The sequence below is a fragment of the Phyllobates terribilis genome, unplaced genomic scaffold (assembly GCF_046119375.1).
Source record: "Phyllobates terribilis strain yellow unplaced genomic scaffold, ASM4611937v1 Scaffold_7__3_contigs__length_470593459, whole genome shotgun sequence".
Taxonomy (NCBI): Eukaryota; Metazoa; Chordata; class Amphibia; order Anura; family Dendrobatidae; genus Phyllobates; species Phyllobates terribilis.
The window spans coordinates 19,994,365-20,017,059 of NW_027362767.1; the positions used below are offsets into that span (position 1 = coordinate 19,994,365).

General features: G+C 52.5%; 1 protein-coding gene across 1 annotated transcript in view; it reads right to left on the reverse strand.

Annotated features, from left to right (window-relative positions):
- The window catches only part of LOC141152831 (epithelial cell adhesion molecule-like), a 43,746-nt gene that overhangs the window by 11,706 nt on the left and 9,345 nt on the right, over positions 1–22,695 (reverse strand). Inside the window, exons 3-5 of the mRNA XM_073637483.1 lie at positions 7,220–7,466; positions 6,558–6,629; positions 3,298–3,358 (exon numbers count right to left, since the gene is read on the reverse strand). Of these exons, the coding sequence (XP_073493584.1) occupies positions 3,298–3,358; positions 6,558–6,629; positions 7,220–7,466 (380 nt within the window). The remainder of the gene's footprint in view (positions 1–3,297; positions 3,359–6,557; positions 6,630–7,219; positions 7,467–22,695) is intronic.

Sequence of the window (22,695 nt, forward strand, 5' to 3'; positions counted from 1 at the left end):
ACGGTAGTTCAGTGGTTAGCACGATGGCTCAGTGGTTAGCACGGCGGCTCAGTGGTTAGCACGGCGGCTCAGTGATTAGCACAGTGGTTAGCGCTGATGTTTTGCAGCAGTGAGGTACAGGGTTCAACTCTCACTAAGGTCAATTAAAATACTGAACGATGATTTAGATATAGAAGAGATGACACCTACATCTGGATCAGTGGTGGCTCAGTGGTGAGCAGCATATCCCTGCAGTGCTGGGGTCCTGGGTTCAATCCTCACCATCTGTATGTTCCCTGAGGTTGGGGGTCTTCCACCCCCCCTACACTGCAGAGACATACTGATTGGCCATTTATACTGTGACCCCCCTATCTTGGCCTGTATAATATAAATGAGCTAGTAGAGATCCACTAGCGTGGACTTAATATAAAATTACCATCTTCCTATAGAAAGAATTTTTTTTTCCCCCCCACTAAGTCCAAACTATTAGATATTGTGAGGTCACAGTATAAATGTCCTGTCCATGGAGGGGAAACAAGGAACACACAGACTCTGCACACGGGATTGAACCCAGGTCCCCATTGCTGCAGGGATATGCTGCTAGCCACTGAGCCACTGCTGCTCCGGATGTAGCTGTAATTTCTTCTATAGCTAAATCATAATTCAGTCTTTTAGTTGACCGTAATGAGAGTTGAACCCAGGACCTCAGTTCTGCAAATCATCAGCAGTAACCACTGAGCCATTGCGTCACCTTAGGTAAAGGACAGTCATTTCTTCTATGTAAAGAACAACTGATCGAACCATCGCAGGTTCAAAAGTGAATAAATCTATTTTTGAAAAAACGAATAAAGTGATCCTTCTTGTGTCAAACTTCCTTTTTCGATATTATCTGTGATGGGGGTAGAACATCTGTGCTAACCACTGAGCCACCAGAATAAATTATACTTGCACGATATAACACATTGTGGGGCTCACAGTATAAATGTTCAGCATGTTTACCAACAAAAAGAAAGCCACCCAAGATAGGACATAGAAAGTGCATGCAAGGATTTGAACCCTGGATCCCAATACTGCACCATAACAGTGCTAACCACTGAGCCACCAACATACTGGATTGCAGTCATCTCATATCTAGTAGATAAATATATATATCTATGGTCGATATATAGATCCGGGCAACACAGTGGCTGCTCACAAGTCGACCTTTAGTATCGAAGTTTGGAGAATCTCAGGTTTTTTAACAAACCCGAAAAAAACATTATAGGTCTCAGATTTGATCCCAGAAGCTCAATACTGCAAAGCTACAGCGCTAATAACCACTGGGCCACCGTGCTGCATTGATACTACATCTGGTTACAGGCTACAGATAAAACTGACATCCACTGATCCTGCACCTAGAGCAAGAACGGAGGAAAAAGTGGAGGGGGCAATGGAGTCTTTCGTTCACTGGACGTGTGAAAATTGCTTTCTAAAAATGGAAGTGGGTTGCAACAGCAGAAAAAACGTCATTAAAGGGTTACTTCCAAAAACACAAAATGGTTTTATAATAATGTACAAGGAAATGTATTCATTTGTATCAATATAACTCATTTTAAACATGCCCTGTTTTGCACCTATTACCCCCACAGGATGCCCCCTAGGCTCCATTTATCCAGGTGGCATTGGCACCGTCCAGCTGTAGTTCCAGTGCTCATGGTTGATCATGCACTGTGCAGTCGTAAGTGATAATGTGATGGAAAGTATTGGACCGTCCTTCACTACAATGCAGAGCTCATAAAGCAGGGTGCAGGTGTGTAAGGAACCAAGATGAGCGACATACTGCAGGATGGGGCTGTGTATAGAGGGGGTGAGAGGAGCGACATACTGCCAGATGGGACTGTGTATAGAGGGGGTGAGAGGAGCGACATACTGCCAGATGGGACTGTGTATAGAGGGGGTGAGAGGAGCGACATACTGCCAGATGGGACTGTGTATAGAGGGGGTGAGAGGAACGACATACAGCAGGATGGGGCTGTGTATAGAGGGGGTGAGAGGAACGACGTACTGCAGCATGGGGCTGTGTATAGAGGGGGTGAGAGGAATGACGTACTGCAGAATGGAGCTGTGTACAGAGGGGGTGAGAGGTGTGACATACCGCCAGATGGGGTGAGGGGAACGATGTACTGCAGGATGGGACTGTGTATAGAGGGGGTGAGAGGAGCAACATACTGCAGCAAGGGGCTGTGTATAGAGGGGGTGAGAGGAGCGATGAACTGCAATATGGGACTGTGTATAGAGGGGTTGAGAGGAACGACATACTGCCAGATGGGGCTGTGTATAGAGGGGGTGAGAGGAACGACGTACTGCAGGATGGGACTGTGTATAGAAGGGATGAGAGGAGCGACGCACTGCAGGATGGGGCTGTGTATAGAAGGGATGAGAGGAGCGACGTACTGCAGGATGGGGCTGTGTATAGAAGGGGTGAGAGGAGTGATGTACTGCAGGATGGGGCTGTGTATAGAGGGGGTGAGAGGAACGAAGAGATATTCTGCAGGATGAAAGTTAATTCTCAAAGAGCAGGTGGACAGACAAAAACACAGAAATTGTGATGAACTTAAAGAATAGATTGCACAAGATTGTGTAATCATCTGTCAGGATCTGCCCACTAGCTGATATCCAGATTGGAGAAATAACAGGTCAACGCTGGAAATATTGAGGCGTCACAGAAACTTCATGTATTTGTCAACAAAAGTGTGTGAAATGCTTGTCATGGCTTGTTCACACGCTACAGTTTTGCTGTGGGGGGGACACAGAGTGTTTCTCAGAACCAGCAAAGTCAATGAGATTTGTGAAGTCTCGAGCGCACGCTGTTGGGTTAATTCTTTCAGAAACTCCTCGAGTATTTGTGGCTTTTGGGCACGTACCCCGATTATACTTCACTAACCCTACAAACATTCAACTAAAAAAATCAAAAACACTGAAGTAGAGAAATGTGTAAAAAAAAACCACTAAGATGTTACATTGTGTTCAGCTTTTAATATTGCAATAAATTAAAAAAATAAATAAAAAACATCCTGCGGAAATTCGTACATTTTGCTAATAAACTGGATTTACAATAGGAGGGGGGGGGGGCATTTTTATTGCACCAGTATTTTGCCAAAGGAAATGGAAGAACGTAAGAAGATGGATAGAAACTCAAGAAGTGGGTGACAACCAATGTAGGACCTGTGATCACCACAGTGGAGGTCACCAAAGAGCAAAACTTACAGGAGATCGGGCACTACATACTGAAGTCTGATAATAAGCTGAGAAAATAAAGATACGATGTTCTGTCCTCACCGTCACCTGCAGCATCTGCGGCGCTTTCAGGAGGAACCGCGACACTTTGGCGATCAGCTTCCTGTAGATACAAGAACAACGGAGAAAAGGACACAGACACGAGTCAGACGATGAAATAAAGAAAGTAGCCGACAAGGTCCGAAATTTTTTTACAGCTGACCGGAGAGTACGCGGCACTGACGGGGGAGGACGCAGCGCTGACGGGGGAGGACGCGGCACTGACGGGGGAGGACGCGGCGCTGACGGGAGAGGACGCGGCGCTGACGGGGGAGGACGCGGCACTGACGGGAGAGGACGCGGCACTGACGGGGGAGGACGCGGCACTGACGGGAGAGGACGCGGCACTGACGGGGGAGGACGCGGCCCTGACGGGGGAGGACGCGGAAGACGCGCCACTGACGGGAGAGGACGCGCCACTGACGGGAGAGGACGCGGCCCTGACGGGAGAGGACGCGGCCCTGACGGGAGAGGACGCGGCCCTGACGGGAGAGGACGCGGCCCTGACGGGGGAGGACGCGGCACTGACGGGAGAGGACGCGGCACTGACGGGAGAGGACGCGGCCCTGACGGGGGAGGACGCGGCACTGACGGGGGAGGACGCGGCACTGACGGGAGAGGACGCGGCACTAACGGGGGAGGACGCGGCCCTGACGGGGGAGGACGCGGAAGACGCGCCACTGACGGGAGAGGACGCGGCACTGACGGGAGAGGACGCGGCCCTGACCGGAGAGGACGCGGCCCTGACGGGGGAGGACGCGGAAGATGCGGCACTGACGGGAGAGGACGCGGCGCTGACGGGGGAGGACGCGGCACTGACGGGAGAGGACGCGGCGCTGACGGGGGAGGACGCGGCGCTGACGGGAGAGGACGCGGCGCTGACGGGGGAGGACGCGGCACTGACGGGAGAGGACGCGGCACTGACGGGGGAGGACGCGGCACTGACGGGAGAGGACGCGGCACTGACGGGGGAGGACGCGGCCCTGACGGGGGAGGACGCGGAAGACGCGCCACTGACGGGAGAGGACGCGCCACTGACGGGAGAGGACGCGGCACTGACGGGAGAGGACGCGGCCCTGACGGGAGAGGACGCGGCCCTGACGGGAGAGGACGCGGCCCTGACGGGGGAGGACGCGGCACTGACGGGAGAGGACGCGGCACTGACGGGAGAGGACGCGGCACTGACGGGAGAGGACGCGGCCCTGACGGGGGAGGACGCGGCACTGACGGGGGAGGACGCGGCACTGACGGGAGAGGACGCGGCACTAACGGGGGAGGACGCGGCCCTGACGGGGGAGGACGCGGAAGACGCGCCACTGACGGGAGAGGACGCGGCACTGACGGGAGAGGACGCGGCCCTGACCGGAGAGGACGCGGCCCTGACGGGGGAGGACGCGGAAGATGCGGCACTGACGGGAGAGGACGCGGCGCTGACGGGGGAGGACGCGGCGCTGACGGGAGAGGACGCGGCGCTGACGGGGGAGGACGCGGCGCTGACGGGGGAGGACGCGGCGCTGACGGGAGAGGACGCGGCCCTGACGGGGGAGGACGCGGCCCTGACGGGGGAGGACGCGGCCCTGACGGGGGAGGACGCGGCCCTGACGGGAGAGGACGCGGCACTGACGGGAGAGGACGCGGCACTGACGGGAGAGGACGCGGCACTGACGGGAGAGGACGCGGCACTGACGGGAGAGGACGCGGCACTGACGGGGGGAGGACGCGGCACTGACGAGAGAGGACGCGGCACTGACGGGAGAGGACGCGGCATTGACGGGAGAGGACGCGGCACTGAAGGGAGAGGACGCGGCCCTGACGGGAGAGGAAGCGGCCCTGACGGGAGAGGACGCGGCACTGACGGGAGAGGACGCGGCACTGACGGGAGAGGACGCGGCACTGACGGGGGGAGGACGCGGCACTGACGGGAGAGGACGCGGCACTGACGGGAGAGGACGCGGCACTGACGGGAGAGGATGCGGCACTGACGGGGGGAGGACGCGGCACTGATGGGGGGGGGGGATCGCGGCCCTGACGGGAGAGGACGCGGCACTGACGGGAGAGGACGAGGCACTGACGGGAGAGGACGCGGCCCTGACGGGAGAGGAAGCGGCCCTGACGGGAGAGGACGCGGCACTGACGGGAGAGGACGCGGCACTGACGGGAGAGGACGTGGCCCTGACGGGAGAGGAAGCGGCCCTGATGGGAGAGGACGCGGCCCTGACGGGAGAGGACGCGGCACTGACGGGAGAGGACGCGGCACTGACGGGAGAGGACGCGGCCCTGACGGGAGAGGAAGCGGCCCTGACGGGAGAGGACGCGGCACTGACGGGAGAGGACGCGGCACTGACGGGGGGAGGACGCGGCACTGACGGGGGGAGGACGCGGCACTGACGGGAGAGGACGCGGCACTGACGGGAGAGGACGCGGCACTGACGGGAGAGGACGCGGCACTGACGGGAGAGGACGCGGCACTGACGGGAGAGGACGCGGCCCTGACGGGAGAGGAGGCGGCCCTGACGGGGGAGGACGCGGCCCTGACGGGGGAGGACGCGGCCCTGACGGGGGAGGACGCGGAAGACGCGCCACTGACGGGAGAGGACACGGCACTGACGGGGGAGGACGCGGCCCTGACGGGGGAGGACGCGGAAGATGCGGCACTGATGGGAGAGGACGCGGCGCTGACGGGGGAGGACGCGGCCCTGACGGGGGAGGACGCGGCCCTGACGGGGGAGGACGCGGCACTGACGGGAGAGGACGCGGCACTGACGGGAGAGGACGCGGCTCTGACGGGGGGAGGACGCGGCACTGATGGGGAGGGGGGGGGGACCGGCCCTGACCGGAGAGGACGCGGCCCTGACGAGAGAGGACGCGGCACTGACGGGAGAGGACGAGGCACTGACGGGAGAGGATGCGGCCCTGACGGGAGAGGACGCGGCCCTGACGGGAGAGGAAGCGGCCCTGACGGGAGAGGACGCGGCACTGACGGGAGAGGACGCGGCACTGACGGGAGAGGACGCGGCACTGACGGGAGAGGACGCGGCACTGACGGGAGAGGACGCGGCACTGACGGGAGAGGACGCGGCCCTGACGGGAGAGGACGCGGCCCTGACGGGGGAGGACGCGGCCCTGACGGGGGAGGACGCGGCCCTGACGGGGGAGGACGCGGAAGACGCGCCACTGACGGGAGAGGACGCGGCCCTGACGGGAGAGGACGCGGCCCTGACGGGAGAGGACGCGGCATTGACAGGAGAGGATGCGGCACTGACCTGCGGAGTTCCTCCTCTTTCCCTTTCAGCAGCTCCACATCCGCTTTGAAGGTGAAATGAATCTGGATGAGGCTGAAAAACAAAAAGGCTGCGATCAGAAGGACATGATGCTGCCGCACCGGAGATGGAAACTTTTGCAAACTATTTTATCATTTCATTGAAGGTAAAATAAAAAAGAAGCCTTGATATGTGCACGGCTATACGCAAAGTTGTTGCAAAAAAATGCAAAGGAAAATTACTTCAAAAATGGCAACTGCTGCGCAGATCAGGCTTATGACGATACGAATACCTTACTAGTTGAAGGGATTGTCCTTGACTGGAAAAACATGGGTGCCCTTTCCCCAAAACCACACCACCCCTGTTCTCAGGACATGTGTGGTATTGCAACTCAGTCCCGTTCAATTGAGTACAGTTCTATTGTAATACCAGACACAACCTGTGGGCAGTGGTGGCGCTCCATCTGGCGGTATTTATTTTAAGTCCCATATTCCTAAGTAGGCGAACACAGGATTTTCTTGACCGAGTAATACACAGTAGGATCATTTGGCGGCCCCCATCATCTCATCCCCTGTGAGGATAAATGCATCTTGTGGCGTTTCCAGCCCAAAAAAAAAAATCTACAATATCACAAATCATACAAAGTGTAAGCGTCGTCTACGTACCGCACGCTCACAAGCTTATCGCACTTGGGGTCATCGCTGGTCTTGTCCGTCACCCGGACCCCCGCGCTGTCCACACACCAGCACAAGTTAGAATCTTCGTCGCATTGTTTCGCTTTGAAGGCTCCGCTCTCCTCGCACTCCGGATCGTACAAGTTATCAATCTCCAACTTATTGCGACTGGGGAGACTCCGCCAACTGCGGCTCTTGTGCAGCATCTCGAGATGCATCAGACGACACTTCGGAGTCACTGAAAATTGTAAGAAATGGAAATTATCACTAAGGAAATGGTAAGAGCACAACAGGGAACTACTACACCTATCATACAGCAAAACCAAGGGGCAGGAGAAACTGGGAATCACTGAGAATGCCTCCTATCCATCACCAGAGATCAGCGGTGACATCACTGAGAATGCCGCCTATCCATCACCAGAGATCAGCGGTGACATCACTGAGAATGCCGCCTATCCATCACCAGAGATCAGCGGTGACATCACTGAGAATGCCGCCTATCCATCACCAGAGATCAGCGGTGACATCACTGAGAATGCCGCCTATCCATCACCAGAGATCAGCGGTGACATCACTGAGAATGCCGCCTATCCATCACCAGAGATCAGCGGTGACATCACTGAGAATGCCGCCTATCCATCACTAGAGATCAGCGGTGACATCACTGAGAATGCCGCCTATCCATCACTAGAGATCAGCGGTGACATCACTGAGAATGCCGCCTATCCATCACCAGAGATCAGAGGTGACAACACTGAGAATGCCGCCTATCCATCACCAGAGATCAGCGGTGACATCACTGAGAATGCCGCCTATCCATCACCAGAGATCAGAGGTGACATCACTGAGAATGCCGCCTATCCATCACCAGAGATCAGCGGTGACATCACTGAGAATGCCGCCTATCCATCACTAGAGATCAGCGGTGACATCACTGAGAATGCCGCCTATCCATCAATAGAGATCAGCGGTGACATCACTGAGAATGCCGCCTATCCATCACCAGAGATCAGCGGTGACATCACTGAGAATGCCGCCTATCCATCACTAGAGATCAGCGGTGATATCACTGAGAATGCCGCCTATCCATCACTAGAGATCAGCGGTGACATCACTGAGAATGCCGCCTATCCATCACTAGAGATCAGCAGTGACATCACTGAGAATGCCGCCTATCCATCACTAGAGATCAGCGGTGACATCACTGAGAATGCCGCCTATCCATCACTAGAGATCAGCAGTGACATCACTGAGAATGCCTCCTATCCATCACCAGAGATCAGAGGTGACATCACTGAGAATACCGCCTATCCATCACCAGAGATCAGAGGTAACATCACTGAGAATGCCGCCTATCCATCACCAGAGATCAGCGGTGACATCACTGAGAATGCCGCCTATCCATCACCAGAGATCAGCGGTGACATCACTGAGAATGCCGCCTATCCATCACCAGAGATCAGCGGTGACATCACTGAGAATGCCGCCTATCCATCACCAGAGATCAGCGGTGACATCACTGAGAATGCCGCCTATCCATCACTAGAGATCAGCAGTGACATCACTGAGAATGCCACCTATCCATCACCAGAGATCAGAGGTGACATCACTGAGAATGCCGCCTATCCATCACTAGAGATCAGAGGTGACATCACTGAGAATGCCGCCTATCCATCACTAGAGATCAGCGGTGACATCACTGAGAATGCCGCCTATCCATCACTAGAGATCAGCGGTGACATCACTGAGAATGCCACCTATCCATCACCAGAGATCAGCGGTGACATGACTGAGAATGCCGCCTATCCATCACCAGAGATCAGCCGTGACATCACTGAGAATGCCACCTATCCATCACCAGAGATCAGCGGTGACATCACTAAGAATGCCACCTATCCATCACCAGAGATCAGAGGTGACATCACTGAGAATGACACCTATCCATCACCAGAGATCAGCCGTGACATCACTGAGAATGCCTCCTATCCATCACCCGAGATCAGCGCTGACATCACTGAGAATGCCTCCTATCCATCACCAGAGATCAGCGGTGACATCACTGAGAATGCCGCCTATCCATCACCAGAGATCAGCGGTGACATCACTGAGAATGCCGCCTATCCATCACCGAGATCAGCGGTGACATCACTGAGAATGCCGCCTATCCATCACTAGAGATCAGCAGTGACATCACTGAGAATGCCGCCTATCCATCACCAGAGATCAGCGGTGACATCACTGAGAATGCCGCCTATCCATCACCAGAGATCAGCGGTGACATCACTGAGAATGCCGCCTATCCATCACCAGAGATCAGAGGTGACATCACTGAGAATGCCGCCTATCCATCACCAGAGATCAGAGGTGACATCACTGAGAATGCCGCCTATCCATCACCAGAGATCAGAGGTGACATCACTGAGAATGCCGCCTATCCATCACCAGAGAACAGCGGTGACATCACTGAGAATGCCGCCTATCCATCACCAGAGATCAGCGGTGACATCACTGAGAATGCCGCCTATCCATCACTAGAGATCAGCAGTGACATCACTGAGAATGCCACCTATCCATCACCAGAGATCAGAGGTGACATCACTGAGAATGCCGCCTATCCATCACCAGAGATCAGCGCTGACATCACTGAGAATGCCACCTATCCATCACCAGAGATCAGCGGTGACATCACTGAGAATGCCGCCTATCCATCACCAGAGATCAGCGGTGACATCACTGAGAATGCCGCCTATCACCAGAGATCAGCGGTGACATGACTGAGAATGCCGCCTATCCATCACTAGAGATCAGCAGTGACATCACTGAGAATGCCACCTATCCATCACCGAGATCAGCGGTGACATCACTGAGAATGCCGCCTATCCATCACCAGAGATCAGCAGTGACATCACTGAGAATGCCTCCTATCCATCACCAGAGATCAGAGGTGACATCACTGAGAATGCCTCCTATCCATCACCAGAGATCAGCGGTGACATCACTGAGAATGCCGCCTATCCATCACCAGAGATCAGCGCTGACATCACTGAGAATGCCACCTATCCATCACCAGAGATCAGCGGTGACATCACTGAGAATGCCGCCTATCCATCACTAGAGATCAGCGGTGACATCACTGAGAATGCCGCCTATCCATCACCAGAGATCAGCGGTGACATCACTGAGAATGCCGCCTATCTATCACCAGAGATCAGCGGTGACATCACTGAGAATGCCTCCTATTAATCACCGAGATCAGCAGTGACATCACTGAGAATGCCACCTATCCATCACTAGAGATCAGCAGTGACATCACTGAGAATGCCGCCTATCCATCACTAGAGATCAGAGGTGACATCACTGAGAATGCCTCCTATCCATCACCGAGATCAGCAGTGACATCACTGAGAATGCCGCCTATCCATCACTAGAGATCAGAGGTGACATCACTGAGAATGCCTCCTATCCATCACCGAGATCAGCAGTGACATCACTGAGAATGCCTCCTATCCATCACCAGAGATCAGAGGTGACATCACTGAGAATGCCGCCTATCCATCACCAGAGATCAGAGGTGACATCACTGAGAATGCCACCTATCCATCACTAGAGATCAGAGGTGACATCACTGAGAATGCCTCCTATCCATCACCAGAGATCAGCGGTGACATCACTGAGAATGCCGCCTATCCATCACTAGAGATCAGAGGTGACATCACTGAGAATGCCGCCTATCCATCACCAGAGATCAGAGGTGACATCACTGAGAATGCCTCCTATCCATCACCAGAGATCAGAGGTGACATCACTGAGAATGCCTCCTATCCATCACCAGAGATCAGCGGTGACATCACTGAGAATGCCGCCTATCCATCACTAGAGATCAGAGGTGACATCACTGAGAATGCCGCCTATCCATCACCAGAGATCAGCAGTGACATCACTGAGAATGCCTCCTATCCATCACCAGAGATCAGAGGTGACATCACTGAGAATGCCGCCTATCCATCACCAGAGATCAGAGGTGACATCACTGAGAATGCCACCTATCCATCACTAGAGATCAGAGGTGACATCACTGAGAATGCCTCCTATCCATCACCAGAGATCAGCGGTGACATCACTGAGAATGCCGCCTATCCATCACTAGAGATCAGAGGTGACATCACTGAGAATGCCGCCTATCCATCACCAGAGATCAGCGGTGACATCACTGAGAATGCCGCCTATCCATCACTAGAGATCAGAGGTGACATCACTGAGAATGCCTCCTATCCATCACCAGAGATCAGCGGTGACATCACTGAGAATGCCACCTATCCATCACTAGAGATCAGAGGTGACATCACTGAGAATGCCGCCTATCCATCACCAGAGATCAGCAGTGACATCACTGAGAATGCCGCCTATCCATCACTAGAGATCAGAGGTGACATCACTGAGAATGCCTCCTATCCGTCACTAGAGATCAGAGGTGACATCACTGAGAATGCCACCTATCCATCACTAGAGATCAGAGGTGACATCACTGAGAATGCCGCCTATCCATCACCAGAGATCAGCGGTGCCATCACTGAGAATGCCGCCTATCCATCACCAGAGATCAGCGGTGCCATCACTGAGAATGCCGCCTATCCATCACCAGAGATCAGTGGTGACATCACTGAGAATGCCGCCTATCCATCACCAGAGATCAGCGGTGACATCACTGAGAATGCCGCCTATCCATCACTAGAGATCAGCGGTGACATCACTGAGAATGCCGCCTATCCGTCACCAGAGATCAGCGGTGACATCACTGAGTATGCCTCCTATTTTTTTTGATCAAAAATAGTTCACTAAGTACCCTATATTTATTATGCAATTTTGCTTTACATTTATATATAATTATGGTAGGGTATGAGATATATTTTTGTCTTGCTTCTTTTTTGCTAGTGTGAACATGCCTCTGTTTCTTGTATGTCTGCCATCTTAGACCTCAGTTCACATTGTCTGGTATACATATATACCAATCAGCTCAACAAAGGGCATGCCACACCCTTAAATTGCACAGAATGCAAACAAGTCAAAAAACCAGACAATGTGAACTGAGGTCTAAGATGGCAGACATACAAGAAACAGAGGCATGTTCACACTAGCAAAAAAGAAGCAAGACAAAAATATATCTCATACCCTACCATAATTATATATAAATGTAAAGCAAAATTGCATAATAAATATAGGGTACTTAGTGAACTATTTTTGATCAAAAAAAGTATACAAGCCGTCCCACCAGCGGCAAGGTGACCCTAAATTGGGACGGTACCTATACTGCCTATATTAAAAACCATCACTGAGAATGCCGCCTATCCGTCACTAGAGATCAGAGGTGACATCACTGAGAATGCCTCCTATCCATCACTAGAGATCAGCGGTGACATCACTGAGAATGCCTCCTATCCATCACCAGAGATCAGCGGTGATATCATTGAGAATGCCACCTATCCATCACTAGAGATCAGAGGTGACATCACTGAGAATGCCGCCTATCCATCACTAGAGATCAGCAGTGACATCACTGAGAATGCCGCCTATCCATCACTAGAGATCAGAGGTGACATCACTGAGAATGCCGCCTATCCATCACCAGAGATCAGCGGTGACATCACTGAGAATGCCGCCTATCCATCACCAGAGATCAGCGGTGACATCATTGAGAATGTCGCCTATCCATCACTAGAGATCAGAGGTGACATCACTGAGAATGCCGCCTATCCATCACTAGAGATCAGCGGTGACATCACTGAGAATGCCTCCTATCCATCACTAGAGATCAGCGGTGACATCACTGAGAATGCCGCCTATCCATCACTAGAGATCAGCGGTGACATTACTGAGAATGCCGCCTATCCATCACCAGAGATCAGCCGTGACATCACTGAGAATGCCGCCTATCCGTCACTAGAGATCAGAGGTGACATCACTGAGAATGCCGCCTATCCATCACCAGAGATCAGCGGTGACATCACTGAGAATGCCGCCTATCCATCAATAGAGATCAGCGGTGACATCACTGAGAATGCCGCCTATCCATCACCAGAGATCAGCGGTGACATCACTGAGAATGCCGCCTATCCATCACTAGAGATCAGCGGTGACATCACTGAGAATCCCGCCTATCCATCACTAGAGATCAGCGGTGACATCACTGAGAATGCCGCCTATCCATCACTAGAGATCAGCGGTGATATCACTGAGAATGCCGCCTATCCATCACTAGAGATCAGCGGTGACATCACTGAGAATGCCGCCTATCCATCACTAGAGATCAGCGGTGACATCACTGAGAATGCCGCCTATCCATCACCAGAGATCAGAGGTGACATCACTGAGAATGCCGCCTATCCATCACCAGAGATCAGAGGTGACAGCACTGAGAATGCCGCCTATCCATCACTAGAGATCAGAGGTGACATCACTGAGAATGCCGCCTATCCATCACTAGAGATCAGCGGTGACATCACTGAGAATGCCGCCTATCCATCACTAGAGATCAGCGGTGACATCACTGAGAATGCTGCCTATCCATCACCAGAGATCAGCGGTGATATCACTGAGAATGCCGCCTATCCATCACCAGAGATCAGCGGTGACATCACTGAGAATGCCGCCTATCCATCACCAGAGATCAGAGGTGACAGCACTGAGAATGCCGCCTATCCATCACTAGAGATCAGCGGTGACATCACTGAGAATGCCGCCTATCCATCACTAGAGATCAGCGGTGACATCACTGAGAATGCCGCCTATCCATCACCAGAGATCAGAGGTGACAGCACTGAGAATGCCGCCTATCCATCACTAGAGATCAGCGGTGACATCACTGAGAATGCCGCCTATCCATCACCAGAGATCAGAGGTGACAGCACTGAGAATGCCGCCTATCCATCACTAGAGATCAGAGGTGACATCACTGAGAATGCCGCCTATCCATCACTAGAGATCAGCGGTGACATCACTGAGAATGCCTCATATCCATCACTAGAGATCAGCGGTGACATCACTGAGAATGCCGCCTATCCATCACCAGAGATCAGCGGTGATATCACTGAGAATGCCGCCTATCCATCACTAGAGATCAGCGGTGACATCACTGAGAATGCCGCCTATCCATCACCAGAGATCAGAGGTGACAGCACTGAGAATGCCGCCTATCCATCACTAGAGATCAGAGGTGACATCACTGAGAATGCCGCCTATCCATCACTAGAGATCAGCGGTGACATCACTGAGAATGCCGCCTATCCATCACTAGAGATCAGCGGTGACATCACTGAGAATGCCGCCTATCCATCACCAGAGATCAGCGGTGATATCACTGAGAATGCCGCCTATCCATCACTAGAGATCAGCGGTGACATCACTGAGAATGCCGCCTATCCATCACCAGAGATCAGAGGTGACATCACTGAGAATGCCGCCTATCCATCACCAGAGATCAGAGGTGACAGCACTGAGAATGCCGCCTATCCATCACTAGAGATCAGAGGTGACATCACTGAGAATGCCGCCTATCCATCACTAGAGATCAGCGGTGACATCACTGAGAATGCCGCCTATCCATCACTAGAGATCAGCGGTGACATCACTGAGAATGCCACCTATCCATCACCAGAGATCAGCGGTGACATGACTGAGAATGCCGCCTATCCATCACCAGAGATCAGCCGTGACATCACTGAGAATGCCACCTATCCATCACCAGAGATCAGCGGTGACATCACTAAGAATGCCACCTATCCATCACCAGAGATCAGAGGTGACATCACTGAGAATGACACCTATCCATCACCAGAGATCAGCGGTGACATCACTGAGAATGCCTCCTATCCATCACCCGAGATCAGCGCTGACATCACTGAGAATGCCTCCTATCCATCACCAGAGATCAGCGGTGACATCACTGAGAATGCCGCCTATCCATCACCAGAGATCAGCGGTGACATCACTGAGAATGCCGCCTATCCATCACCGAGATCAGCGGTGACATCACTGAGAATGCCGCCTATCCATCACCAGAGATCAGCGGTGACATCACTGAGAATGCCGCCTATCCATCACTAGAGATCAGCAGTGATATCACTGAGAATGCCGCCTATCCATCACCAGAGATCAGAGGTGACATCACTGAGAATGCCGCCTATCCATCACCAGAGATCAGAGGTGACATCACTGAGAATGCCGCCTATCCATCACCAGAGATCAGAGGTGACATCACTGAGAATGCCGCCTATCCATCACTAGAGATCAGCGGTGACATCACTGAGAATGCCGCCTATCCATCACCAGAGATCAGAGGTGACAGCACTGAGAATGCCGCCTATCCATCACTAGAGATCAGCGGTGACATCACTGAGAATGCCGCCTATCCATCACCAGAGATCAGAGGTGACAGCACTGAGAATGCCGCCTATCCATCACTAGAGATCAGAGGTGACATCACTGAGAATGCCGCCTATCCATCACTAGAGATCAGCGGTGACATCACTGAGAATGCCTCATATCCATCACTAGAGATCAGCGGTGACATCACTGAGAATGCCGCCTATCCATCACCAGAGATCAGCGGTGATATCACTGAGAATGCCGCCTATCCATCACTAGAGATCAGCGGTGACATCACTGAGAATGCCGCCTATCCATCACCAGAGATCAGAGGTGACAGCACTGAGAATGCCGCCTATCCATCACTAGAGATCAGAGGTGACATCACTGAGAATGCCGCCTATCCATCACTAGAGATCAGCGGTGACATCACTGAGAATGCCGCCTATCCATCACTACAGATCAGCGGTGACATCACTGAGAATGCCGCCTATCCATCACCAGAGATCAGCGGTGATATCACTGAGAATGCCGCCTATCCATCACTAGAGATCAGCGGTGACATCACTGAGAATGCCGCCTATCCATCACCAGAGATCAGAGGTGACATCACTGAGAATGCCGCCTATCCATCACCAGAGATCAGAGGTGACAGCACTGAGAATGCCGCCTATCCATCACTAGAGATCAGAGGTGACATCACTGAGAATGCCGCCTATCCATCACTAGAGATCAGCGGTGACATCACTGAGAATGCCGCCTATCCATCACTAGAGATCAGCGGTGACATCACTGAGAATGCCACCTATCCATCACCAGAGATCAGCGGTGACATGACTGAGAATGCCGCCTATCCATCACCAGAGATCAGCCGTGACATCACTGAGAATGCCACCTATCCATCACCAGAGATCAGCGGTGACATCACTAAGAATGCCACCTATCCATCACCAGAGATCAGAGGTGACATCACTGAGAATGACACCTATCCATCACCAGAGATCAGCGGTGACATCACTGAGAATGCCTCCTATCCATCACCCGAGATCAGCGCTGACATCACTGAGAATGCCTCCTATCCATCACCAGAGATCAGCGGTGACATCACTGAGAATGCCGCCTATCCATCACCAGAGATCAGCGGTGACATCACTGAGAATGCCGCCTATCCATCACCGAGATCAGCGGTGACATCACTGAGAATGCCGCCTATCCATCACCAGAGATCAGCGGTGACATCACTGAGAATGCCGCCTATCCATCACTAGAGATCAGCAGTGACATCACTGAGAATGCCGCCTATCCATCACCAGAGATCAGAGGTGACATCACTGAGAATGCCGCCTATCCATCACCAGAGATCAGAGGTGACATCACTGAGAATGCCGCCTATCCATCACCAGAGATCAGAGGTGACATCACTGAGAATGCCGCCTATCCATCACCAGAGAACAGCGGTGACATCACTGAGAATGCCGCCTATCCATCACCAGAGATCAGCGGTGACATCACTGAGAATGCCGCCTATCCATCACTAGAGATCAGCAGTGACATCACTGAGAATGCCACCTATCCATCACCAGAGATCAGAGGTGACATCACTGAGAATGCCACCTATCCATCACCAGAGATCAGAGGTGACATCACTGAGAATGCCGCCTATCCATCACCAGAGATCAGCGCTGACATCACTGAGAATGCCACCTATCCATCACCAGAGATCAGCGGTGACATCACTGAGAATGCCGCCTATCCATCACCAGAGATCAGCGGTGACATCACTGAGAATGCCGCCTATCACCAGAGATCAGCGGTGACATGACTGAGAATGCCGCCTATCCATCACTAGAGATCAGCAGTGACATCACTGAGAATGCCACCTATCCATCACCGAGATCAGCGGTGACATCACTGAGAATGCCGCCTATCCATCACCAGAGATCAGCAGTGACATCACTGAGAATGCCTCCTATCCATCACCAGAGATCAGAGGTGACATCACTGAGAATGCCTCCTATCCATCACCAGAGATCAGCGGTGACATCACTGAGAATGCCGCCTATCCATCACCAGAGATCAGCGCTGACATCACTGAGAATGCCACCTATCCATCACCAGAGATCAGCGGTGACATCACTGAGAATGCCGCCTATCCATCACCAGAGATCAGCGGTGACATCACTGAGAATGCCGCCTATCTATCACCAGAGATCAGCGGTGACATGACTGAGAATGCCGCCTATCCATCACCAGAGATCAGCGGTGACATCACTGAGAATGCCACCTATCCATCACCAGAGATCAGCGGTGACATCACTGAGAATGCCACCTATCCATCACCAGAGATCAGCGGTGACATCACTGAGAATGCCGCCTATCCATCACCAGAGATCAGCGGTGACATCACTGAGAATGCCGCCTATCCATCACCAGAGATCAGCGGTGACATCACTGAGAATGCCGCCTATCCATTACTAGAGATCAGCGGTGACATCACTGAGAATGCCGCCTATCCATCACCAGAGATCAGCGGTGACATCACTGAGAATGCCGCCTATCCATTACCAGAGATCAGCGGTGACATCACTGAGAATGCCGCCTATCCATCACCAGAGATCAGCGGTGACATCACTGAGAATGCCGCCTATCCATCACCAGAGATCAGCGGTGACATCACTGAGAATGCCGTCTATCCATTACTAGAGATCAGCGGTGACATCACTGAGAATGCCGCCTATCCATCACCAGAGATCAGCGGTGACATCACTGAGAATGCCACCTATCCATCACTAGAGATCAGAGGTGACATCACTGAGAATGCCGCCTATCCATCACCAGAGATCAGCGGTGATATCATTGAGAATGCCGCCTATCCATCACCAGAGATCAGCGGTGACATCACTGAGAATGCCACCTATCCATCACTAGAGATCAGAGGTGACATCACTGAGAATGCCACCTATCCATCACCAGAGATCAGCCGTGACATCACTGAGAATGCCTCCTATCCATCACTAGAGATCAGCAGTGACATCACTGAGAATGCCGCCTATCCATCACTAGAGATCAGCGGTGACATCACTGAGAATGCCGCCTATCCATCACTAGAGATCAGCGGTGACATTACTGAGAATGCCGCCTATCCATCACCAGAGATCAGCCGTGACATCACTGAGAATGCCGCCTATCCATCACTAGAGATCAGCGGTGACATCACTGAGAATGCCGCCTATCCGTCACTAGAGATCAGAGGTGACATCACTGAGAATGCCGCCTATCCATCACCAGAGATCAGCCGTGACATCACTGAGAATGCCGCCTATCCATCACCAGAGATCAGCCGTGACATCACTGAGAATGCCGCCTATCCATCACCAGAGATCAGCGGTGACATCACTGAGAATGCCACCTATCCATCACTAGAGATCAGAGGTGACATCACTGAGAATGCCGCCTATCCATCACCAGAGATCAGCGGTGACATCACTGAGAATGCCGCCTATCCATCACCAGAGATCAGCAGTGACATCACTGAGAATGCCGCCTATCCATCACCAGAGATCAGCGGTGACATCACTGAGAATGCCTCCTATCCATCACTAGAGATCAGCAGTGACATCACTGAGAATGCCGCCTATCCATCACTAGAGATCAGCGGTGACATCACTGAGAATGCCGCCTATCCATCACCAGAGATCAGCCGTGACATCACTGAGAATGCCGCCTATCCATCACTAGAGATCAGCGGTGACATTACTGAGAATGCCGCCTATCCATCACCAGAGATCAGCCGTGACATCACTGAGAATGCCGCCTATCCATCACTAGAGATCAGCGGTGACATCACTGAGAATGCCGCCTATCCGTCACTAGAGATCAGCCGTGACATCACTGAGAATGCCGCCTATCCATCACCAGAGATCAGCCGTGACATCACTGAGAATGCCGCCTATCCATCACTAGAGATCAGAGGTGACATCACTGAGAATGCCGCCTATCCATCACTAGAGATCAGCGGTGACATCACTGAGAATGCCGCCTATCCGTCACTAGAGATCAGCCGTGACATCACTGAGAATGCCGCCTATCCATCACCAGAGATCAGCCGTGACATCACTGAGAATGCCGCCTATCCATCACTAGAGATCAGAGGTGACATCACTGAGAATGCCGCCTATCCGTCACTAGAGATCAGAGGTGACATCACTGAGAATGCCGCCTATCCGTCACTAGAGATAAGAGGTGACATCACTGAGAATGCCGCCTATCCGTCACTAGAGATCAGAGGTGACATCACTGAGAATGCCGCCTATCCATCACCAGAGATCAGAGGTGACATCACTGAGAATGCCTCCTATCCATCACCAGAGATCAGCGGTGACATCACTGAGAATGCCACCTATCCATCACCAGAGATCAGCGGTGACATCACTGAGAATGCCTCCTATCCATCACTAGAGATCAGAGGTGACATCACTGAGAATGCCGCCTATCCATCACCAGAGATCAGCGGTGACATCACTGAGAATGCCGCCTATCCATCACTAGAGATCAGAGGTGACATCACTGAGAATGCCGCCTATCCATCACTAGAGATCAGCGGTGACATCACTGAGAATGCCGCCTATCCGTCACTAGAGATCAGAGGTGACATCACTGAGAATGCCGCCTATCCATCACTAGAGATCAGCGGTGACATCACTGAGAATGCCACCTATCCGTCACTAGAGATCAGCAGTGACATCACTGAGAATGCCTCCTATCCATCACCAGAGATCAGCCGTGACATCACTGAGAATGCCGCCTATCCATCACTAGAGATCAGAGGTGACATCACTGAGAATGCCGCCTATCCGTCACTAGAGATCAGAGGTGACATCACTGAGAATGCCGCCTATCCGTCACTAGAGATCAGAGGTGACATCACTGAGAATGCCGCCTATCCGTCACTAGAGATCAGAGGTGACATCACTGAGAATGCCGCCTATCCGTCACTAGAGATCAGAGGTGACATCACTGAGAATGCCTCCTATCCATCACTAGAGATCAGAGGTGACATCACTGAGAATGCCGCCTATCCATCACTAGAGATCAGAGGTGACATCACTGAGAATGCCACCTATCCATCACTAGAGATCAGAGGTGACATCACTGAGAATGCCGCCTATCCATCACTAGAGATCAGCGGTGACATCACTGAGAATGCCACCTATCCATCACTAGAGATCAGAGGTGACATCACTGAGAATGCCACCTATCCATCACTAGAGATCAGAGGTGACATCACTGAGAATGCCGCCTATCCGTCACTAGAGATCAGAGGTGACATCACTGAGAATGCCGCCTATCCGTCACTAGAGATCAGAGGTGACATCACTGAGAATGCCTCCTATCCATCACTAGAGATCAGAGGTGACATCACTGAGAATGCCGCCTATCCATCACTAGAGATCAGAGGTGACATCACTGAGAATGCCACCTATCCATCACTAGAGATCAGAGGTGACATCACTGAGAATGCCGCCTATCCATCACTAGAGATCAGCGGTGACATCACTGAGAATGCCACCTATCCATCACTAGAGATCAGAGGTGACATCACTGAGAATGCCACCTATCCATCACTAGAGATCAGAGGTGACATCACTGAGAATGCCGCCTAGCCGTCACTAGAGATCAGAGGTGACATCACTGAGAATGCCGCCTATCCATCACTAGAGATCAGAGGTGACATCACTGAGAATGCCGCCTATCCATCACCAGAGATCAGCGGTGACATCACTGAGAATGCCGCCTATCCGTCACTAGAGATCAGAGGTGACATCACCGAGAATGCCGCCTATCCATCACTAGAGATCAGCGGTGACATCACTGAGAATGCCACCTATCCATCACTAGAGATCAGAGGTGACATCACTGAGAATGCCACCTATCCATCACTAGAGATCAGAGGTGACATCACTGAGAATGCCGCCTATCCGTCACTAGAGATCAGAGGTGACATCACTGAGAATGCCGCCTATCCATCACTAGAGATCAGCGGTGACATCACTGAGAATGCCGCCTATCCATCACCAGAGATCAGCGGTGACATCACTGAGAATGTCGCCTATCCATCACCAGAGATCAGCGGTGACATCACTGAGAATGCCGCCTATCCATCACCAGAGATCAGCGGTGACATCACTGAGAATGCCACCTATCCATCACTAGAGATCAGAGGTGACATCACTGAGAATGCCACCTATCCATCACTAGAGATCAGAGGTGACATCACTGAGAATGCCGCCTATCCATCACTAGAGATCAGAGGTGACATCACTGAGAATGCCGCCTATCCATCACTAGAGATCAGCGGTGACATCACTGAGAATGCCGCCTATCCATCACCAGAGATCAGCGGTGACATCACTGAGAATGCCTCCTATCCATCACTAGAGATCAGAGGTGACATCACTGAGAATGCCGCCTATCCATCACCAGAGATCAGCGGTGATATCACTGAGAATGCCGCCTATCCATCACTAGAGATCAGCGGTGACATCACTGAGAATGCCGCCTATCCATCACCAGAGATCAGAGGTGACATCACTGAGAATGCCGCCTATCCATCACCAGAGATCAGAGGTGACAGCACTGAGAATGCCGCCTATCCATCACTAGAGATCAGAGGTGACATCACTGAGAATGCCGCCTATCCATCACTAGAGATCAGCGGTGACATCACTGAGAATGCCGCCTATCCATCACTAGAGATCAGCGGTGACATCACTGAGAATGCCACCTATCCATCACCAGAGATCAGCGGTGACATGACTGAGAATGCCGCCTATCCATCACCAGAGATCAGCCGTGACATCACTGAGAATGCCACCTATCCATCACCAGAGATCAGCGGTGACATCACTAAGAATGCCACCTATCCATCACCAGAGATCAGAGGTGACATCACTGAGAATGACACCTATCCATCACCAGAGATCAGCGGTGACATCACTGAGAATGCCTCCTATCCATCACCCGAGATCAGCGCTGACATCACTGAGAATGCCTCCTATCCATCACCAGAGATCAGCGGTGACATCACTGAGAATGCCGCCTATCCA